The sequence below is a fragment of the Lolium perenne genome, chromosome 5 (genome assembly GCF_019359855.2).
Source record: "Lolium perenne isolate Kyuss_39 chromosome 5, Kyuss_2.0, whole genome shotgun sequence".
NCBI classification, from domain to species: domain Eukaryota; kingdom Viridiplantae; phylum Streptophyta; class Magnoliopsida; order Poales; family Poaceae; genus Lolium; species Lolium perenne.
The window spans coordinates 223553748-223569407 of NC_067248.2; the positions used below are offsets into that span (position 1 = coordinate 223553748).

General features: G+C 43.6%; 3 protein-coding genes and 1 long non-coding RNA gene across 6 annotated transcripts; 2 read left to right on the forward strand and 2 right to left on the reverse strand.

Annotated features, from left to right (window-relative positions):
- Positions 1-439: 439 nt before the first annotated feature.
- On the forward strand, positions 440-1481 carry LOC139831094 (ubiquitin-ribosomal protein eL40 fusion protein-like). Its single transcript, XM_071820318.1, has 4 exons — positions 440-633; positions 730-940; positions 1075-1141; positions 1253-1481. The coding sequence occupies exons 1-4, from the start codon at positions 531-533 to the stop codon at positions 1277-1279; spliced, it is 408 nt and encodes a 135-aa protein (XP_071676419.1). The 5' UTR covers positions 440-530; the 3' UTR covers positions 1280-1481.
- Positions 1482-2792: 1311 nt separating this feature from the next.
- Positions 2793-7413, reverse strand: LOC139831095 (uncharacterized). Its single transcript, XR_011745565.1, has 4 exons — positions 7189-7413; positions 7045-7082; positions 4063-5587; positions 2793-3742 (listed from the first exon to the last, which is right to left on the reverse strand). It is a non-coding gene; the product is annotated as an uncharacterized lncRNA (long non-coding RNA).
- A 4408-nt stretch (positions 7414-11821) lies between these two features.
- Positions 11822-14691, reverse strand: LOC127302056 (lysine-specific demethylase JMJ32). Of its 3 annotated transcripts, none has more exons than XM_051332404.2 (2): positions 13079-14691; positions 11822-12607 (listed from the first exon to the last, which is right to left on the reverse strand). In XM_051332404.2, the coding sequence occupies exon 1, from the start codon at positions 14574-14576 to the stop codon at positions 13509-13511; it is 1068 nt and encodes a 355-aa protein (XP_051188364.1). In that variant the 5' UTR covers positions 14577-14691; the 3' UTR covers positions 11822-12607; positions 13079-13508. The 3 variants fall into 3 exon arrangements, with proteins under 3 accessions (XP_051188364.1, XP_051188363.1, XP_051188365.1); XM_051332403.2 differs by having other exon boundaries at positions 11822-12623; XM_051332405.2 differs by lacking the exon at positions 11822-12607 and having other exon boundaries at positions 12964-13227; positions 13344-14691.
- LOC127302057 (uncharacterized) lies at positions 12174-12587 on the forward strand. Its single transcript, XM_051332406.1, has one exon. It carries the CDS (start codon positions 12174-12176, stop codon positions 12585-12587), a length of 414 nt encoding a protein of 137 aa, XP_051188366.1.
- Positions 14692-15660: the final 969 nt, after the last annotated feature.

Below are 15660 nucleotides of genomic sequence, written 5' to 3' on the forward strand. Positions count from 1 at the left end.
CCGTTTAGACGTCTGAAATGTGTGCGCACATCTTCGTTTGGACTTGCCAAACTCTACGAAGGACCACGTCCTGCATGGACCTCTTGAGAGGAGCAACTCGCACATATGGTCCGGCCCGACGTGGTCACCCGTTAACTGATCCCAATCTTCCATTTTCCATAAAGCTATCACAGTTTAGAAAAGCTCCTAATTTCACGTTTAAGACTGTAATCCAAGCATTCCATTTACAAAAAAAGATAACCCAAAATTTTCATTTTCACAATGTTAAGCAATAAGCCCGGTGATCTGGAGTTGCTGTTAGCGTCGAATGCGCGGGAATGGCGCTAATTACGATATACTGTTACGATACGCGTGACAGATTCGATGCGATGCGATGCTGCATGCAGAGGGTTTTCTAGCGCCTGCGTTTTCCTCTCCGCTCCATATATAAGGGCACGGCGCACCAGTGCCATTCCCATCACGATCACCACCACGAACGCGAACCCTAAGCTGATAGCGAGAGCGGACGCGCTGTTTGTCGTTCCGGCAAGATGCAGATCTTCGTGAAAACCCTGACGGGGAAGACCATCACCCTCGAGGTCGAGAGCAGCGACACCATCGACAACGTCAAGGCTAAGATCCAAGACAAGGAAGGTACGTATATACATATGTGTCTATCAGATCGATTTGCCGGACGATCGCCGTTTCCATTTTGATGAACCCTCGCGCTGAATTTTTATCGTGGTATAGGGATCCCGCCGGACCAGCAGCGGCTGATCTTCGCCGGGAAGCAGCTGGAGGAAGGCCGCACGCTTGCCGACTACAACATCCAGAAGGAGTCGACGCTCCACCTGGTGCTCCGCCTCCGAGGCGGCAGCCGCGGCGGCCGGCCCACCACCGTACCGCCCAACCTCCTGGCTCTCGCCCTCAAGCACAACGAGAAGAGGATGATCTGCCGCAAGTACGTGTATAACGAGAAGAGGATGATCTGCCCCCAGATCGTCCTCAGATTTCCATCTACTACTGTGCTACGCATCTATGCATACCGAAGATTCGTTTTGTTTCTTCTCTGACTTTCTTCTAACCGCTCATCAGGTGCTATGCGCGTCTTCCCCTCAGGGCTACCAACTGCCGCAAGAAGAAGTGCGGCCACACCAACGAGGTTCTTTTTTTTCTCTCTTTCAAAGTTTCGATTAGCTATTAGTCGGGAACATAATCTGAAATCCTGTCATTAAGGGTTACTGATGCTTTGATCTGATGGATTGTTTTACAGCTGAGGATGAAGAAGAAGTTCATCTGAGCCAACAGTTTCTTCTTCCGCAATTCGTTGGGACCCAAAAGTAATAGAGGTCGTCATGGGTCAGTTGAATAAATCGTTTTAGCGTTCTCGCGTCCGTACACGAGTGTTTAGTTTGTCTTTGTCTCGAGAGTCTTAAGTGTTCCTGTACGCATGAATTGCACTATAATATGGCAGTGAACATCCGTCTCCATGTTTTGATTCCCTTGCCTGTTTATATTTTTGTTCCTTTCCGTTTTATCTTCTTTAGAGAAGAACAGATCTGACAGCTATAACCAAATCTATGAAATAAAATTCTCCGGATCAAATGAAAGGTACCGCAAGATCAAAGAGAGAACCGCAACAAATCACTTATTGTTATAGAAGAGGTACAAAATTGCCCTGCTTTATAGGAAATCAACGATTAGATAAGTAGCTTATTTATGTTTAAAAAGTACTCCGTTGCTTATTTTTCAAGAAAAACAAAAAACTGGTGCTACCAGTTTACGTATCAGGAACAGAAATCAATGAAATAAATTTCTCCGGATCAAACAAAAGTTACCGCAGATGTCGCAAGATCAAAGAGAGAACCGCAACAAATCACTTATTGTTAGAGAAGAGGCACGAAATTTCCCTGATTCTTAGGAAATTAACGATTAGATAAGTAGCTTATTTATGTTTTAAAAAAGTACTCCGTAGCTTATTTGTCAAGAAGAAAGAAAAACTTGGGCTATCAGTTTACGTATCAGGAACAATACCCAGAAACAAAAGCTAACCAACTCCACTCACAAAGAAGTTAGTGCATTCTGCTTTAAGCTTCATCTTCTTGACCACTACCTTCCAGGTCTCGCTATGTTTCTCCCGCAGCAAAGCCATCCATGGCACAAGATTTGATTTTTTTATGATAACGTTACTCAGCATGATAACGTTACTCAGCAGAGATTAACAGATCTTGTTGTTGAACACCTAGTCATTTCTGATGTTCCAAATGGTCTAGGACATAGGGAAAACTTCAAACGAAAGCCGAGCTACACGTAGCCCTTTATTTTCAAACACTCATAATTTAAACTAGACCATGAATGCGCGCGTTGCCGCGCCCGCCCATATTTATAGAAATGATAGCTATAGCTATGGTGTACAAACATATGAAAAGTTCACCCTTTTCTGAAAAAATTGGAAATTAAATTATTTTTGTTTGGGTACAGTCAGGTACCTCTATATTGCAGACGGGGCCTCAATCGTGTGGGCTGCCAACATACATACTTTTATACAGGGCATATAAATGTTTTATTGTGGTTGAATTCCATCAGATTATTGTTTAGTATGATTTCATCGCGTTCGCCGAAGGTGGTTACTGGAAAGATACTGACACGTTATGCCATTCGGTTACCACTGGTTATATTCTTCAATTAAAAACAATCAATTCAGTCTCAAAGTCGAAAGTATATAGTGCATTGGTTGGCTTTTCATAAAGAACATAGGGCACATATTTTAAGGAGGAAAACGATGTATATTGAAGATATGGACAAAGCTGAATCTTTACATAACAGAACATCATTATTTGGCACATACCCTTGGCAAAATATTAAAGAAACTGACTAAACACGAACAACCACTTCTAACCAGTCCAATTTCGCCCTTCAGTTGGATGCATGTCTTTAACAAAGTTGCATCATACCAAATTTAATTTTCCTTTCTTTTAAAGAGGAACATTAGATGCAAAATACATTAAAAAAATGAGCACACAAATGCAATCTTGTAAATCATGCTGGCTCGAGAATTGAATCGGCCGAACCAAAATATTACACCAACTGAAAATCAATTTGTATGACATTTGAAGAAAGTTCAAAACAATGGACATGCAGTCTAGGATATAATTAGTAGTGTACAACTCTTGAAGAACCAACAACTAAATAAAATCAAGTGGATCTAGAAATTGACTATGTTGGAAAACATTGTCTTCGAGCAGCCAACTTAAAGTTCATTCTTAGCTCAGGAACACATGACATTTAATTTTGTATGTATACTCAATATGCTGAAATTTAAACCTGAAATTTGAAAAATCATCATCACCTACAGGCTATACTCAAGTGAGTTCCACATGGTTCTGCCTGGCTAATTTAGTTGATCATACTTTTATGTATAAAAATGGTAGGAACATACACAAAAAAATATCTAGTATTTTTACATCTTTGTGGTGGAGGCTCAAAATGATGCTTATTTAGTTAGTAAGTATAATATATTCACGTTAACTTGGTACTACTAATCGCTGATCAGCTCATCTCACCAAGCAAAACACAAAATGGTAAGTAGCTGACCAAGGCTGGTGTAATGCTTTGTTGGTAGATATCTTACCAAGGTTACTATTAGGTTGAGCAAAAAATATGCTAATATGAGGGTCAGAAAACTGACTTACCTATATTAGTCAAGCTGTACTAATTTCAACTTTTATCACCAGAACCACGCCATAAAAATGCCTGCAGTAACCTGCAATGAATAGGAATTAGCTACCAACTGTAACAGTAAGAAAGGAGGATAATAAGTTGATAAGGTGCGCAAAAGATGGGACAAAAATAGTTGCATCGAGCATACAAATTGAAAAATGATATTAAGTTGTGACATAAAAAAGGATGTTATTATAAACAGTAAAATCTAAACAAATAATTACCAAGGAGATAGTGATGGGGCATGTTTCTTATTTCGAATGATTAATTACGGACATTGAGAGCATGACGCTGTCAGCTGAACCTGATAAGCTGATATGGAGATGGACCACGGGCGGCAACTACAGCCCTAAGTCGGCTTACCTCGCATCCTTCCAGGGATCAGTTGCCTGTAGCACTTGGAAGCCTATATAGAAGACATGGGCGCCACCGCGAGTCAAGGTTTTCCATTGTCTTGGACCGCTGCTGGACGGCTGATCGCCTCGCACGCCACGGACCGCAGCACCACCTACGATGCCCACTCTGCGACCAAGAAACACAGACCATGTGTCACCTGATCCTGCACTGCCCATTCTCCCGGCAAGTGTGACACAGGTACTGCCATGGCTGCGCTTGATCTACACTCCACCATCCAATGAAGCTTCGCTGCTTGATTGGTGGATCAGCGCCAGACAGAGGACTCCCAACACAAATGCACAAAGGCTTTAGCTTCTTCAGCATTGCTCACGCCAGACATATGGAAGCACATAAACAACTGCATTTTCAACAATATAAGACCATCTGTGAACACTCTAGTTAGCAAAATCAAGGATGAAGCTGTGCTTTGGGCCAAGGCAGGTGCATTAGGACTTGGTGTGGTGCTACCAGCGACCTGGGATGTCCATTGATTCTTTTTTTTTTTTTTTGCAGTTGTTTTACCTCCTAGGAGGCTTGTAACAAAGACCCTACCTTCAATGGAATGAAACACAAAGGGTCCTTAGCGTTTCCTCGAAAAATTACTGACATTGCCAAAAAATAAGTTGTTTCTTTTAATAGGGAAAATCGGACAGTACTACTGAGGAATCACGAGACAACCAGTTAGTCTATGAGTCCAAAGCATACCACATAAAGCTCAAACACAAGAGAGTATTTTGTTCTCAAGTGCAAGGATGTGAGTCTTTAGGGAGTCAAGTTCATCTATTATATGTCTGCTTGTCTTCGAAGCTATATGAATGAACAATAATATAGATACTTGCTTTGGTTGTAGTTCAAAGATATTCATGCTTGAACCAATAATCAAGATGAACGAAGTAGAAATATGAAAACACAAATGTAAGATTATCCCCTCAATTATAAAATTTCGCCCGATATAAAACATAGATAAAGAATAATGAGGTAAGCCCCTAATTAACATTTGAACAGTGGGCTAAGCCCCTAAGTAACACAGAGTTGTAACATGCAATCATGTAAGACTATAAACATGAGTAATTAGGCACTTTAACAGTTTCAAACATTTCTTGCTTATCAATTAGATTGTTAGCTTTGAAACACATCTCTTCCAGTCCCACAACAAATGCTTGCTCGTCATAAGAAAATAAGTTTAGAACAAAATAAGTTCAAAACTATTTGAGAAAATCTTCAAAAATAGAAACATTTGTTAAGAAAAATGAACAATTTGAATTATAATTCAACAACACAGGTTGTGGGATATATTTATAAGTCATAACTAATACACTCAGATAACTACTTTACTTTTTAAATTTATCTATTGATCATGAGAAAATGCATAAAATGGTCAAGTAAAACATTACAGCGCAACCTTGATTCATCTAGAGGCTAGCACCTCCTACTGTTGCACATAATTCAACTCTAAGAGGATGGTCACCTTATCGAAGAATTCAACTTGATCCTGCACTGGTCGCAAGAATACAAGTTATTTATTTGATAAACCTATCAATGTGACTTCATGTCAATATCAAGGGCAAAACTAAAACTGAAGCAGCCCAAAGCCAAGCGTAAACCATCATCTCAGTTATATACACAAGAATATGAACCATCATCATAGAAATAGCAATAGATAACGTCTTGTTATTATGCAAATAACTAATATCCACCATCCATGTATTTTATATGAAAAATAGCAATACAATTGACTTCATGAACGGGATCAGCTGTGCAAGATCCAAATAAGTTTACTGAACCTGCTGACATACCAAACGAGTAAAATATAAGCTAACCTCTTTCTGACATCGAACTCATCTGTGGCATTACATCAACTGGTTTCTTATCCTGGCATTGTGTAGCAGAGAAATTTTCATATGCAACTGAAATAGGGGTCAATTTACACATTTTGTCCAAGAGAAACGCAAACAAAGTTTGTCAATCTGAAACTTAAGGTTGGCTGAGAGATGGAATGTCGGTGTCATGCTTGTAAGATTCTGTATTTCTGAAATAAATGCATTAGTTTACGGTAAGAAAAAGCGTAGTAATTAAAATGACAAGTGGAGAACAAACAAATAAATCTGACTGGTGTGACATGCTAGGCTGGTATCTGAACCGGACCTGTTTTATTTTGCAAGATCAAAGAGATAAAATGTATGCTGGGGAAGACAAAAACCAAGGATCGGCTAAAGAAAAGTTAACCTGAAAAATTCGAATTTTAATGAACAAGCAGCAAATTGATACTACATATTACGCTTAAATCACTACAAGCAGGATGCATAAGACAATTGCATGTAATAAAAAGGTAACAGATGCTAGCGACCATGTATGTAAAACTGCAAATGTTTCCATGCTGCTCATCCCTTGAGTGAAAATATGTATTTTATCTCTTTGTTTTCAGTCAACTGAATTTCAATTGCAATGCTGCACAAATATTATCTCGGTATGAGTCAGAAGCAAGAAAAGATCAGCTGATACCAACTTAAAAATAGAAACCTAATGGGTCCAGCGCACCTTTGGTATGGAGCAACAACAGCACAAGACATCTCCTCTTTCATCACTGCTAATTAATCAGTTGTGACTACAACTTTACAAAACCAATTTATTGTCCAAACCAAGCAGAGCGCACAAGGATTAAACGACAAGCTATTTTAGAACTATGTATAGTATAAACTAATACATATGCCCTCGACTGACCAAATTAACCTGTCAATTTTTTTCCTCTAAGAATTTATTATGGAGATGATGACACACACCACAATGACCAATTACAGAAGGCAAAACCCTGACATGCAAAGTCAATAAATCTGGCAATAAAAATACTGAATGACATGTTAATAGACAAATTATTTTCAGTCCATTCTTTCCACTCCCTGAGTAATATCACGTCCATCAACAATACCAAGAACAAATCATTAGACATACCGATGCCAGATTTCGTGCAGAAGAGCGCCCAATTCCAGCTGCCACAATTAACCCCCTCCGACTTAAACCCAAAATATCAAGTAGTGATTCCCGTAGCATGTGGACGAACCATAGGAGGAAATAGGAATAGGCGAGGGCACTTACCATGAGGCGGCCGGTGGAGGAAAGGCTCTGCTCGATGGAGAGTTGGGGAGGGAGAGCTTTAGGTCGCGGACGAGGACGATAAGTACATGAGCGGAGTCGCGCCCGCTCATCTTCGTCTCCACCAGGTCCCCCGCGCGACTGGACATGGCGGCGAGGGCGCAAGCGCAACCCAAACGCCTCGGGGTCGGGGGCGACCAGGCGAGGGTCGGGAAGACAAGAGGCCCTCAAGCTGCCGGCCCGTTCGTCGTCCGTCGGCCCGCTTCACGACAAGACACCGAGGTCCATTTCTACAGTAGCAGCCCTCCACATTGGGCCAACCAGGATTTGTGCTGCGGTGCGGTGAAAGTGAGCGCATCAACTCTCGTTGAGACGGCCGTTGATCTGAACCATTGGCGACCGAATCGGACGGGTTAGGAGCTCCAAGCGCTGAGAAGGCTCCTAGGTAGTTACATTTTACTGTTACTCAATTTATAATTTTTTTAAATCCGAATCAAAATTATAGAGATAGCCAATGATGTATACTACAATGGTGCAAAATCTCAATACAAACTACTTTATATTCTAGGCCACACAAAAAAGAAAAATTCTGATGAATTTTATAGTGAATAGTACACATTTCAACTGCTGCTATGGTTTCGTGGATGTCCCTGTGGCAACCGCTGCTTCGCCGAAGCGGAAGCGGCAGAGCCCGCCCGGTGCGGTGACAATGCCCACCACTTCTACCTCCGCGCCGTCGACCAAGCCGCAAAACTGGGACCGGACATAATCGACGGGAGGGCGGCCACTGAAGCTGAAGCGCAAGGCATCCGCCTCTTGCGACTCCTCTACCTCCCCAACAGTGACGGTCCCCTCCTTGACTCCGGCGGATTCCACCGCTACTTCTACGTAAGCAATGTCTTCTTTCTCGGATCTGCGTTGTGTGAATATTCCATAGATCGCTTGTGTTTCATTCTTGTAGTGAGGGCGATGCTCCGGAATCGTTCGTGAACATGCTAGAGCCGAGCACTGCATACATCACTATTTCCCCACTACACGCTTTTCGACGAAGGGTATGAACCCAAAGCGAGAGAGGAGATAGAGGAGGTGGAGGAGTAGGTGTTTGAGGAGATCGTTGTCGCCGTCATCAAAGCCGGGGCATCGAAGCGCTCTGCAAATTACACGGAGAAGGAGGACATTGCTCTTCCCAACGCGTGGGGGAGTATTTCTCTAGACGCGGTCACTGACACTGATAAACCCGGGAAGAAATATTTTCAGTCAATTTTGGACAAGTTTCACCAGTTGAGGCCGAAGACAACTGATGGAGCAAGCTGCATGATGCGATCTCTTCAAGGCCGGTACGATACAATCAAGAAATATTGCTCTCGTTGTGCTGCCTGCTTGGAACAAGTGAAGAATAGTGAAAAGTGGAAGTTGAGGGACCAAGAGGCTCCTCCTTCACGCAATGGGGCTCCAATCACTTTGGACGATGATAGTGATGATGCACCGGGAGGAGGGAGAAACAAAGGAAGGGCCGATGGAAGAAGACAAGTGAAGAGGAGAGGCACCAAGCAAGAGAAGTTGACCTCCAAGATTGAGGAGATGATGAACGTGAAGCAAAAATGCACAAGAGCAATTGCAAACTCGGAAGGAGTTGGATGAGAAGAAACAACTTGACAAGATTAGGAAGTGAAAGTAATAAGAGAAGATGAGAAGAGGAAGGCCGAGTTTGAAGACAAAAGGAGCGGCCTTGAGGAGGAAAAAGAGGAGAACCTAGTGATGATAATGGATCCAACTACTATGGATGTTCTCACCAAAGAATGGTGGGAGATCACGAGGACCGAGATCTTGGAAGCAAAGAATGCAAAAAAGAGAGGCTACTGCTGCATCGTTTGGTGCTGATGGCGGCAATGGTCCTCCTTCGATTTGATTCATCATGATTAACCAAAATTTCGTGCATCGTATGCTACCTCGTCGGGACTATGCTTTTTTGTTTCAAACATTGTTTTGATTTCGAACTATGTGGGTTTTAATTTTGGATACTGTGATGCCAAGGGCTTAACACCAATTCACCGTGTAGGGCTGCAAAAGCACACCTTAAAGTTCGCATTCAAACCTAGGGACACCCCACTCTGTCTTTGAGCATCTAAAGATAGTACTAACAAACACCACAATTTCATAGAGACATCCAACACAAATTATAACTCATGATAAGTATTTCTATAATCTTTAGCCTAAGAGCCACACACGGTGGGACAATGTGTCTCTGGAGATCACATTAATAAAACCACTTGAGTAGCATAATAGATGAAGAGTAACATTTACTTATTCAACTATATTACAAAGCTCATGATCACATAAAGATCACACCATCGGAGAGAGAGAGATAAATCACATAGCTACTGGTAAAGCCCTCAGTCTCGAGGGAGAACTACTTCCTCCTCATCATGGGAGTCAGCAAGGGCACACACCATGCCTAGGCGCGGCCAGGGGGCCCGCACCAAGGGGTGGTGTGCCCGCCTCCCGGTTCTTCACCGTCTCCCCTTTGGACTCCGTCTTCGTGACAGAAAAATAGGAACTTCGGCTTTTGTTTCGTTCAATTCTGAGAATATTTTCATAACAACTTTTCTGAAATACAAAAATAGCAGAAAACAGGAACTGACACTGTAACATCTTGTTAATAGGTTAGTTCCAAAAAATGTATAAAAATACCACGAAGTGTAAACACAACATATAGCAATTGGTGCAAAACAAGCATGAAGCATCAAACATTATAGATACGTTTGCAATGTATCAGCCACCAATGACTGATATTTCTAGTCATTTATCTGCATCTCCTCATGGTAGTTCTATAAACATTCTTGCATTTTATTTGTCATAGTGCTCATTCATTTTTTACATGAATAGGTGCCAAGGAAATGTCAACAACCATAGTGCCTCTTATGGACGTTTCTTCCCTCACACAACCTTTCGTGGATGCCACCGAGTTAGCACAAAAGAAGACCGTCCCGGCGTCGAATGCCTCCACTATTATTGAACCTGAACACCAGGAGATCTTGCAGGGGCTGATTTCAAATCTCCCATGTTCGTCTTGAGTCACCTCTGCACGAGAGAAGTTGAAAATACTCCTTTTTATCTCCACTGAAATGCAGGAAGCTAGAGGAGGAATTGCCGGTGCATCCTCAAGATAGTCTGAAGCCATGACTAGCGCAGAGAGGAAGGTTACAACCCTTGACGATGACTTAAAAGAAAAGTCAGATGTGGCATCATCTGTGATAGAGAAACAACTTGAGCGTCACAAACTTAATGAAGCTAATATGGCATTACCCGCAGGTGAAAAGGATCTTGCACGATTGAACTTGAAGTATTCAGCTAAGCAGTCTGAAGTCAAGAAACTTCGTGATAGTCTATATGAGATTAACTCCAAAACTGCTGAAGAGCTAGAAGTCCCCGAGAAGAAAACTTCAGCACTAGAAACTGGGGCTGATTAGATTTTTGAGGCTTTGAACAACTGGCGTGCAACACCAAATTAGAAAATTGTATCTTGTTTTAATGAACTACATATGGGCTCCTCCATTAGACATAAACGTGAACAAGCTTTTAAATATGCAGCATTGGATACTTCACATGCAAGATATGCCAACATCGAGTTGTAATCCTCCAAATTTATTTGCATGAGCCGCTATTCAGTTTTTCTTCTTGCTCTTAAAATTTGGAAGTTTGTTGTGCGCTGCATTTGTCGAGCCATTATGTCATTTATTATATTTTCATCTTAACTGGGATAATAATATAAGCCATTTATTTTACGCCTTGAGCTATCAAAACATGGCACATGTAATTCAGTGGACCTGTTTTATGCTTACCAAGGTGAATTATTCGTGCGTGTCTTATTTAATTTAGCATATATTTTCATTCGAGCGATGTCAAGACTCACTAGTTTTTCTTTCTATCCCATTATATCCCACGATCAAATATTTCATTAAAATTTGAATTTGGGCAAATATTGTTACACCCAACTAACATTTATCTCTTGACTGAATTTATTCCACAATCGATTTCTTTTAAAAATATAGGGGCCACACACCGAGGACAAGAACTTAGTTTCATACTTGAATGCTCTATCAATAACTTATGACTTGAACAATTTTCCTTCGATTTATTAAATGGCAAGAAATAATTTTATTATATGATTTAGATTCGTACTTCCTCCGTCCTGATTTTGATTTAGTCTACATTCTAGAAAATAAAGCAAATTAGTGTTTCATTTATTAGTACTACTTAGATATGTAAAACAACCAATCGAAACTATGTTGATAATAACAACGTCCGAGTAAAACCATTTCGATTTTAGTGTTATTGTTTTTTGAAGTGTTTGTTGTAAGCTAGAATGCAGATTATTTCAAAATAAATTTTGAAGATAGGATGTAGACTATTTTAGAACGGAGAGAGTGTGTATTTACCACAGAAGCACGTCAAGATATATATGTGAATCTACAAATCTGCGCCACTTTTTTTTACTTTTTTTACTCTGTAAAACTTATTTTGGAACGGAGGGAATAGAATTTGCTCTAGAACCAAAACGTGAAACGACCATGGCAAAACCGGACGGACCAGAGACTTTTCTTCAGATTTTGCCAATGGAAAACTACACGGCAAATGACAGATTAAAACAAATTAAATATTAGAACAACTTGCCGCTTCAAAAGCAATCCATGCCCGTAGCATACCACAGGCTATAAAATACCACAGGTGGTTCTCTCAACGGACGCTAGTTATAGCAGTTGGCAATATAGCACTGAAATGCCCAAAAACCGCAGGCTGCTTCTGACCGGCCAATGGCAGTTAGGAGTTGGCAACATTGACTGAAAAATCCATAGCATTAGCGCACACATGAAGAGAAAAAAAAAACCTGCGAATTAGCCTATATAAGCAGCACGCGCCAGCTTCGGACTTCTTCAGAACCAACCAAAAAAGAACCCTGCTGCATCCACACCCTCAGAATTAACAACATGAGTGTAGAAATCCTTGATGGCAAGACCATCCAAAGCTTTGTCGAGGACGAAGGTGCCTTCAACTCATCCGTGGATGGCCGGTTTGCGGCCCTCGACACCAACCATGATGGCCTGCTCTCTTACACCGAGATGGCACAGGAGCTCATGAGCCTCAGAGTTCTTGAGAAGCACTTTGGTGTTGATGAGTCTGCCATGAGCCATGATGAGCTTGTGGAGCTTTACCGTGGGCTCTTCGCAAAGTTCGACCGGGACGGCAATGGCACGGTGGACCTGGAGGAGTTCCGTGCTGAGATGAAAGAGGTGATGCTTGCTGTGGCCAATGGGCTCGGTTTCCTGCCAGTGCAGATGGTGGTCGAGGAAGGCAGCTTCCTGAAGGTGGCTGTGGACCGGGAGTTGGCCAAAGCAGCTTGAGAAACTGTCTGCAACAACTTCTGAAAAGTGGCATGTCTACAATTTTAAATTTTGCATTACTAATCTTGTTGTTTACTGAAATACCTACACGACTGCTAATTATTCGTACTTAATAAGTGATGAAGCTGAAGAAGCTACGATGTGAGTTGAATTCACAAAATCATCACAAGCAGGTTATAATATAAAGAGAAATGTTGCCAGTCTATACTTATGAATGCCTACATGAGGAATATCAAACTACCAGCTCTAGAATTTCCGTGTTTTTTCAGTTACCCAAAACCGTATTATGTTATGACAACCAAAAAATAGACAGAATATATTTCAAATGAACTTCAGAAGTTCAGAACAGTCACAAATTTAAGCAAGCAGGTACATCTGAATTCAAGGAAGTACATTTCAATTCAACAGGTTAATAGAATTTTGTTACAAACAAATGAACTGAAGAAAATATGTATGCGCGGTGTAGAACTGGCAGCAGCCAGCTAGTTTACCTTACCAGCACCAGAACTAATAACACTGTCAGACTCAGAACAGCTCATCAACTGATACTCTCTGTCATCCATCTTATGCTTGATCTGGTACGGAAACCTTATGTGCGTAATTTGCACAAGACTTCGTGTGTAGAGACTAGAGAGTAGACCTGCAGAATGTAAGCCATCCGACAAAGAACAACTCATGCTGCTTTCTGAAAAAAGTTTAACAGCCTTTCACAATGTCCTATTGCTAGTAAATCAAGCTTGATGGGCAATTTGGCACCTGTATACGTAGGTACAACAAACGCCGACAGTAACCCAGATCCAAGCTCTGTATAACTAACTGAAACCTTGAAGAACTTTCACATAATACCACATAAACCCAAGCCCCATATTCTGAAAATACTGCCCGTGTGGCATTGTCCAAAATGCAAATACCATCAGACTGTCAGCTCAATCGTTTCTCCTGGAGCTCACCTTCGATAGCATCATCACTAGTGTCCAACGGAGATTGTTTGATCTCCAGTGACCTCATGAAGTTAAAGTAGGCATACTTGATGTCAAACTGCATATCATACCAGTAGTTGACGGCAATGGTGAGCCCGTTAGGCCCGGGGCTCTGGCTGACATGGTGAAACCACATGCTCGGCAAGTAGAGCATCTCGCCGGCGCGGACGGTGCAGTGTATCGGTCTTGGCCCCTTGAAGTAGAGCGGGAAGGACGAGGCCTGCGCTGCCATCTCCTCCGGCGACGCCGGGTATGGGTCCACGCTGCTCCACGGCACGATCCTCTCGGGTTCTTCCATCTCCAGCTTAAGCCTCGGCACCTCCTCTGTTTCCTGCCCGGCGACGTAGCACGCGGCGGGGTAATCGCGGATGTAGAGGCGGTGGTGCTCGGTGGGGGGCAGAAGGAGGAAATGCTTCTCGCCGGAGAGGACGACGTAGATGTTGTCGTAGTGATCCTTGTGGAAGGAGGTGACGGAGCAGGAGTTGCCGATCCAGAGGTTGACGGCCTCGGGGAGGCAGCCGAGCGCCTCGCTGGCCCAGGGCACATGCGCGTCCACGTCGCCGGCCACCGCCGCGTACTCCCCGCGCAGGCAGTCGTCCTGCTGCTGCGCGTACGCCACCACACCGGCGGCCGGGTCGGAGCCCCTGATGAGCCGCACGGCCGAGGGGAAGTCGACCCGGCGGACGTGCGCGGACGCGAAGCACCTGGCGCCGGGGCGGCGCGGGTGCGGGTGCGGGGCGAGGGCGTCGGCGCGGCCGCTGGGGGTGAGGTGGACGGAGACGTCGGTGGAGTGAAGCGCGTCGGGGAGGTAGGACTCGGTGGGCCAGAGGGAGGCGGCCGGCCAGTGGCGGGTGGCGGCGGCGGAGACGATGAGCGGGCGGCCCGGCGAGACGTGGTCGCGGAGGAAGGCGAGCGGCGTCGGGGGCAGGTCGGCGCGCGGCACGTCCTCGGCGTGGAGGCCCAGAAGCTCGCGCGACTCCGCCCACAGCTCCCGCACCGAGCGCTCCATCTCGGGTTTGGCGCCGCTGGTTTCGCAAATTCTGGCGGCGGCGTTGGCGGCGGTGGCGGCGGCAGGGCGGCGCCTCGCGCGTCAAACGGTCCAAGGGCTAGACAGGCAAGCTGGCCCACTGGGTATTCGGGCCAGACCTATTGACTGGGCCATTGTTTCAGTTCTAGTTCTTTGTGGGCTGTTGTAATTATGTGTGCGCAAGCTGCAAGGCCTACATCAACATGGACGTGCATGAACTTACTTTACACCATCAAATAGAAAACGGTCACTAAAAAAACTCTGTCTCCAGCTTTGCTCAACAACAACAACACAAAAAGCTCAACAATAACAAAGAAAATGCTCTCTCTAGCTAACAACAGTACAATTTATGAAAATTTAATTTTTTACACAAGAATAGTATGTTTAAAATGGACGAAAATATACTACTTATAGTAAATATCAAGGGAGAAAAGCGTTGAATGTGTAATTAACTTGCTTTATCCGAATGGTGGCACCGCTGATACTAGCTCTCCGTGTCACGTAGAAGCCACTAGACAGCCAACTTGATTACCACTTTTATAGCAGTTTACCACGTTCAAAATTTGTGGAAGTGTCATCAAGATGTTATATACAATGCAAGCCCTATTATCATCGACCGGCCGCTAACGAATCGATGCGCCTAGGCACGTGGACAAGCTCGACTCGTCGGGGCGAACACAAGGGTGTCAGTCGTTGGACCTATACCCACAGGTGGGCACGGCCTTCTAGCCAGGCTCTGCGGTGGGTACATATGTATGGGCAGCCCCGCATCAGGGACTAGGGGCGGTCGATTCTTTTTACGAAATTCCTCGCCGTCGGCAAGATTCCAGTGCCACGAGAATCACCACAGTTGTGAGGGTGATGGGGGTTCCATTTTCCCGATAACCACAGCGGCTGATGACCGGCATCGTGGGTTCCGATAGCAACGAACGGGAGAAAAGGTGGACGCTTCTTTAAGGATCGGGCACCGCAAATGAGTAAAAGTAAGATAGTTTGCCTCCCTTTTAGGTATGACACTTATGATTTTACTCCTCTAATGAATTTAATGGATCGGCTAGCTGCACTT

Coding starts and splice junctions, on each gene's coding strand:
- LOC127302056 (XM_051332404.2), bottom strand. CDS start 14,576: ATGGAGCGCTCGGTGCGGGAGCTGTGGGCGGAGTCGCGCGAGCTTCTG.
- LOC139831094 (XM_071820318.1), top strand. CDS start 531: ATGCAGATCTTCGTGAAAACCCTGACGGGGAAGACCATCACCCTCGAG. Junction 634..729: donor TAAGATCCAAGACAAGGAAG/GTACGTATATAC, acceptor ATCGTGGTATAG/GGATCCCGCCGGACCAGCAG. Junction 941..1,074: donor AAGAGGATGATCTGCCGCAA/GTACGTGTATAA, acceptor ACCGCTCATCAG/GTGCTATGCGCGTCTTCCCC.
- LOC127302057 (XM_051332406.1), top strand. CDS start 12,174: ATGAGTGTAGAAATCCTTGATGGCAAGACCATCCAAAGCTTTGTCGAG.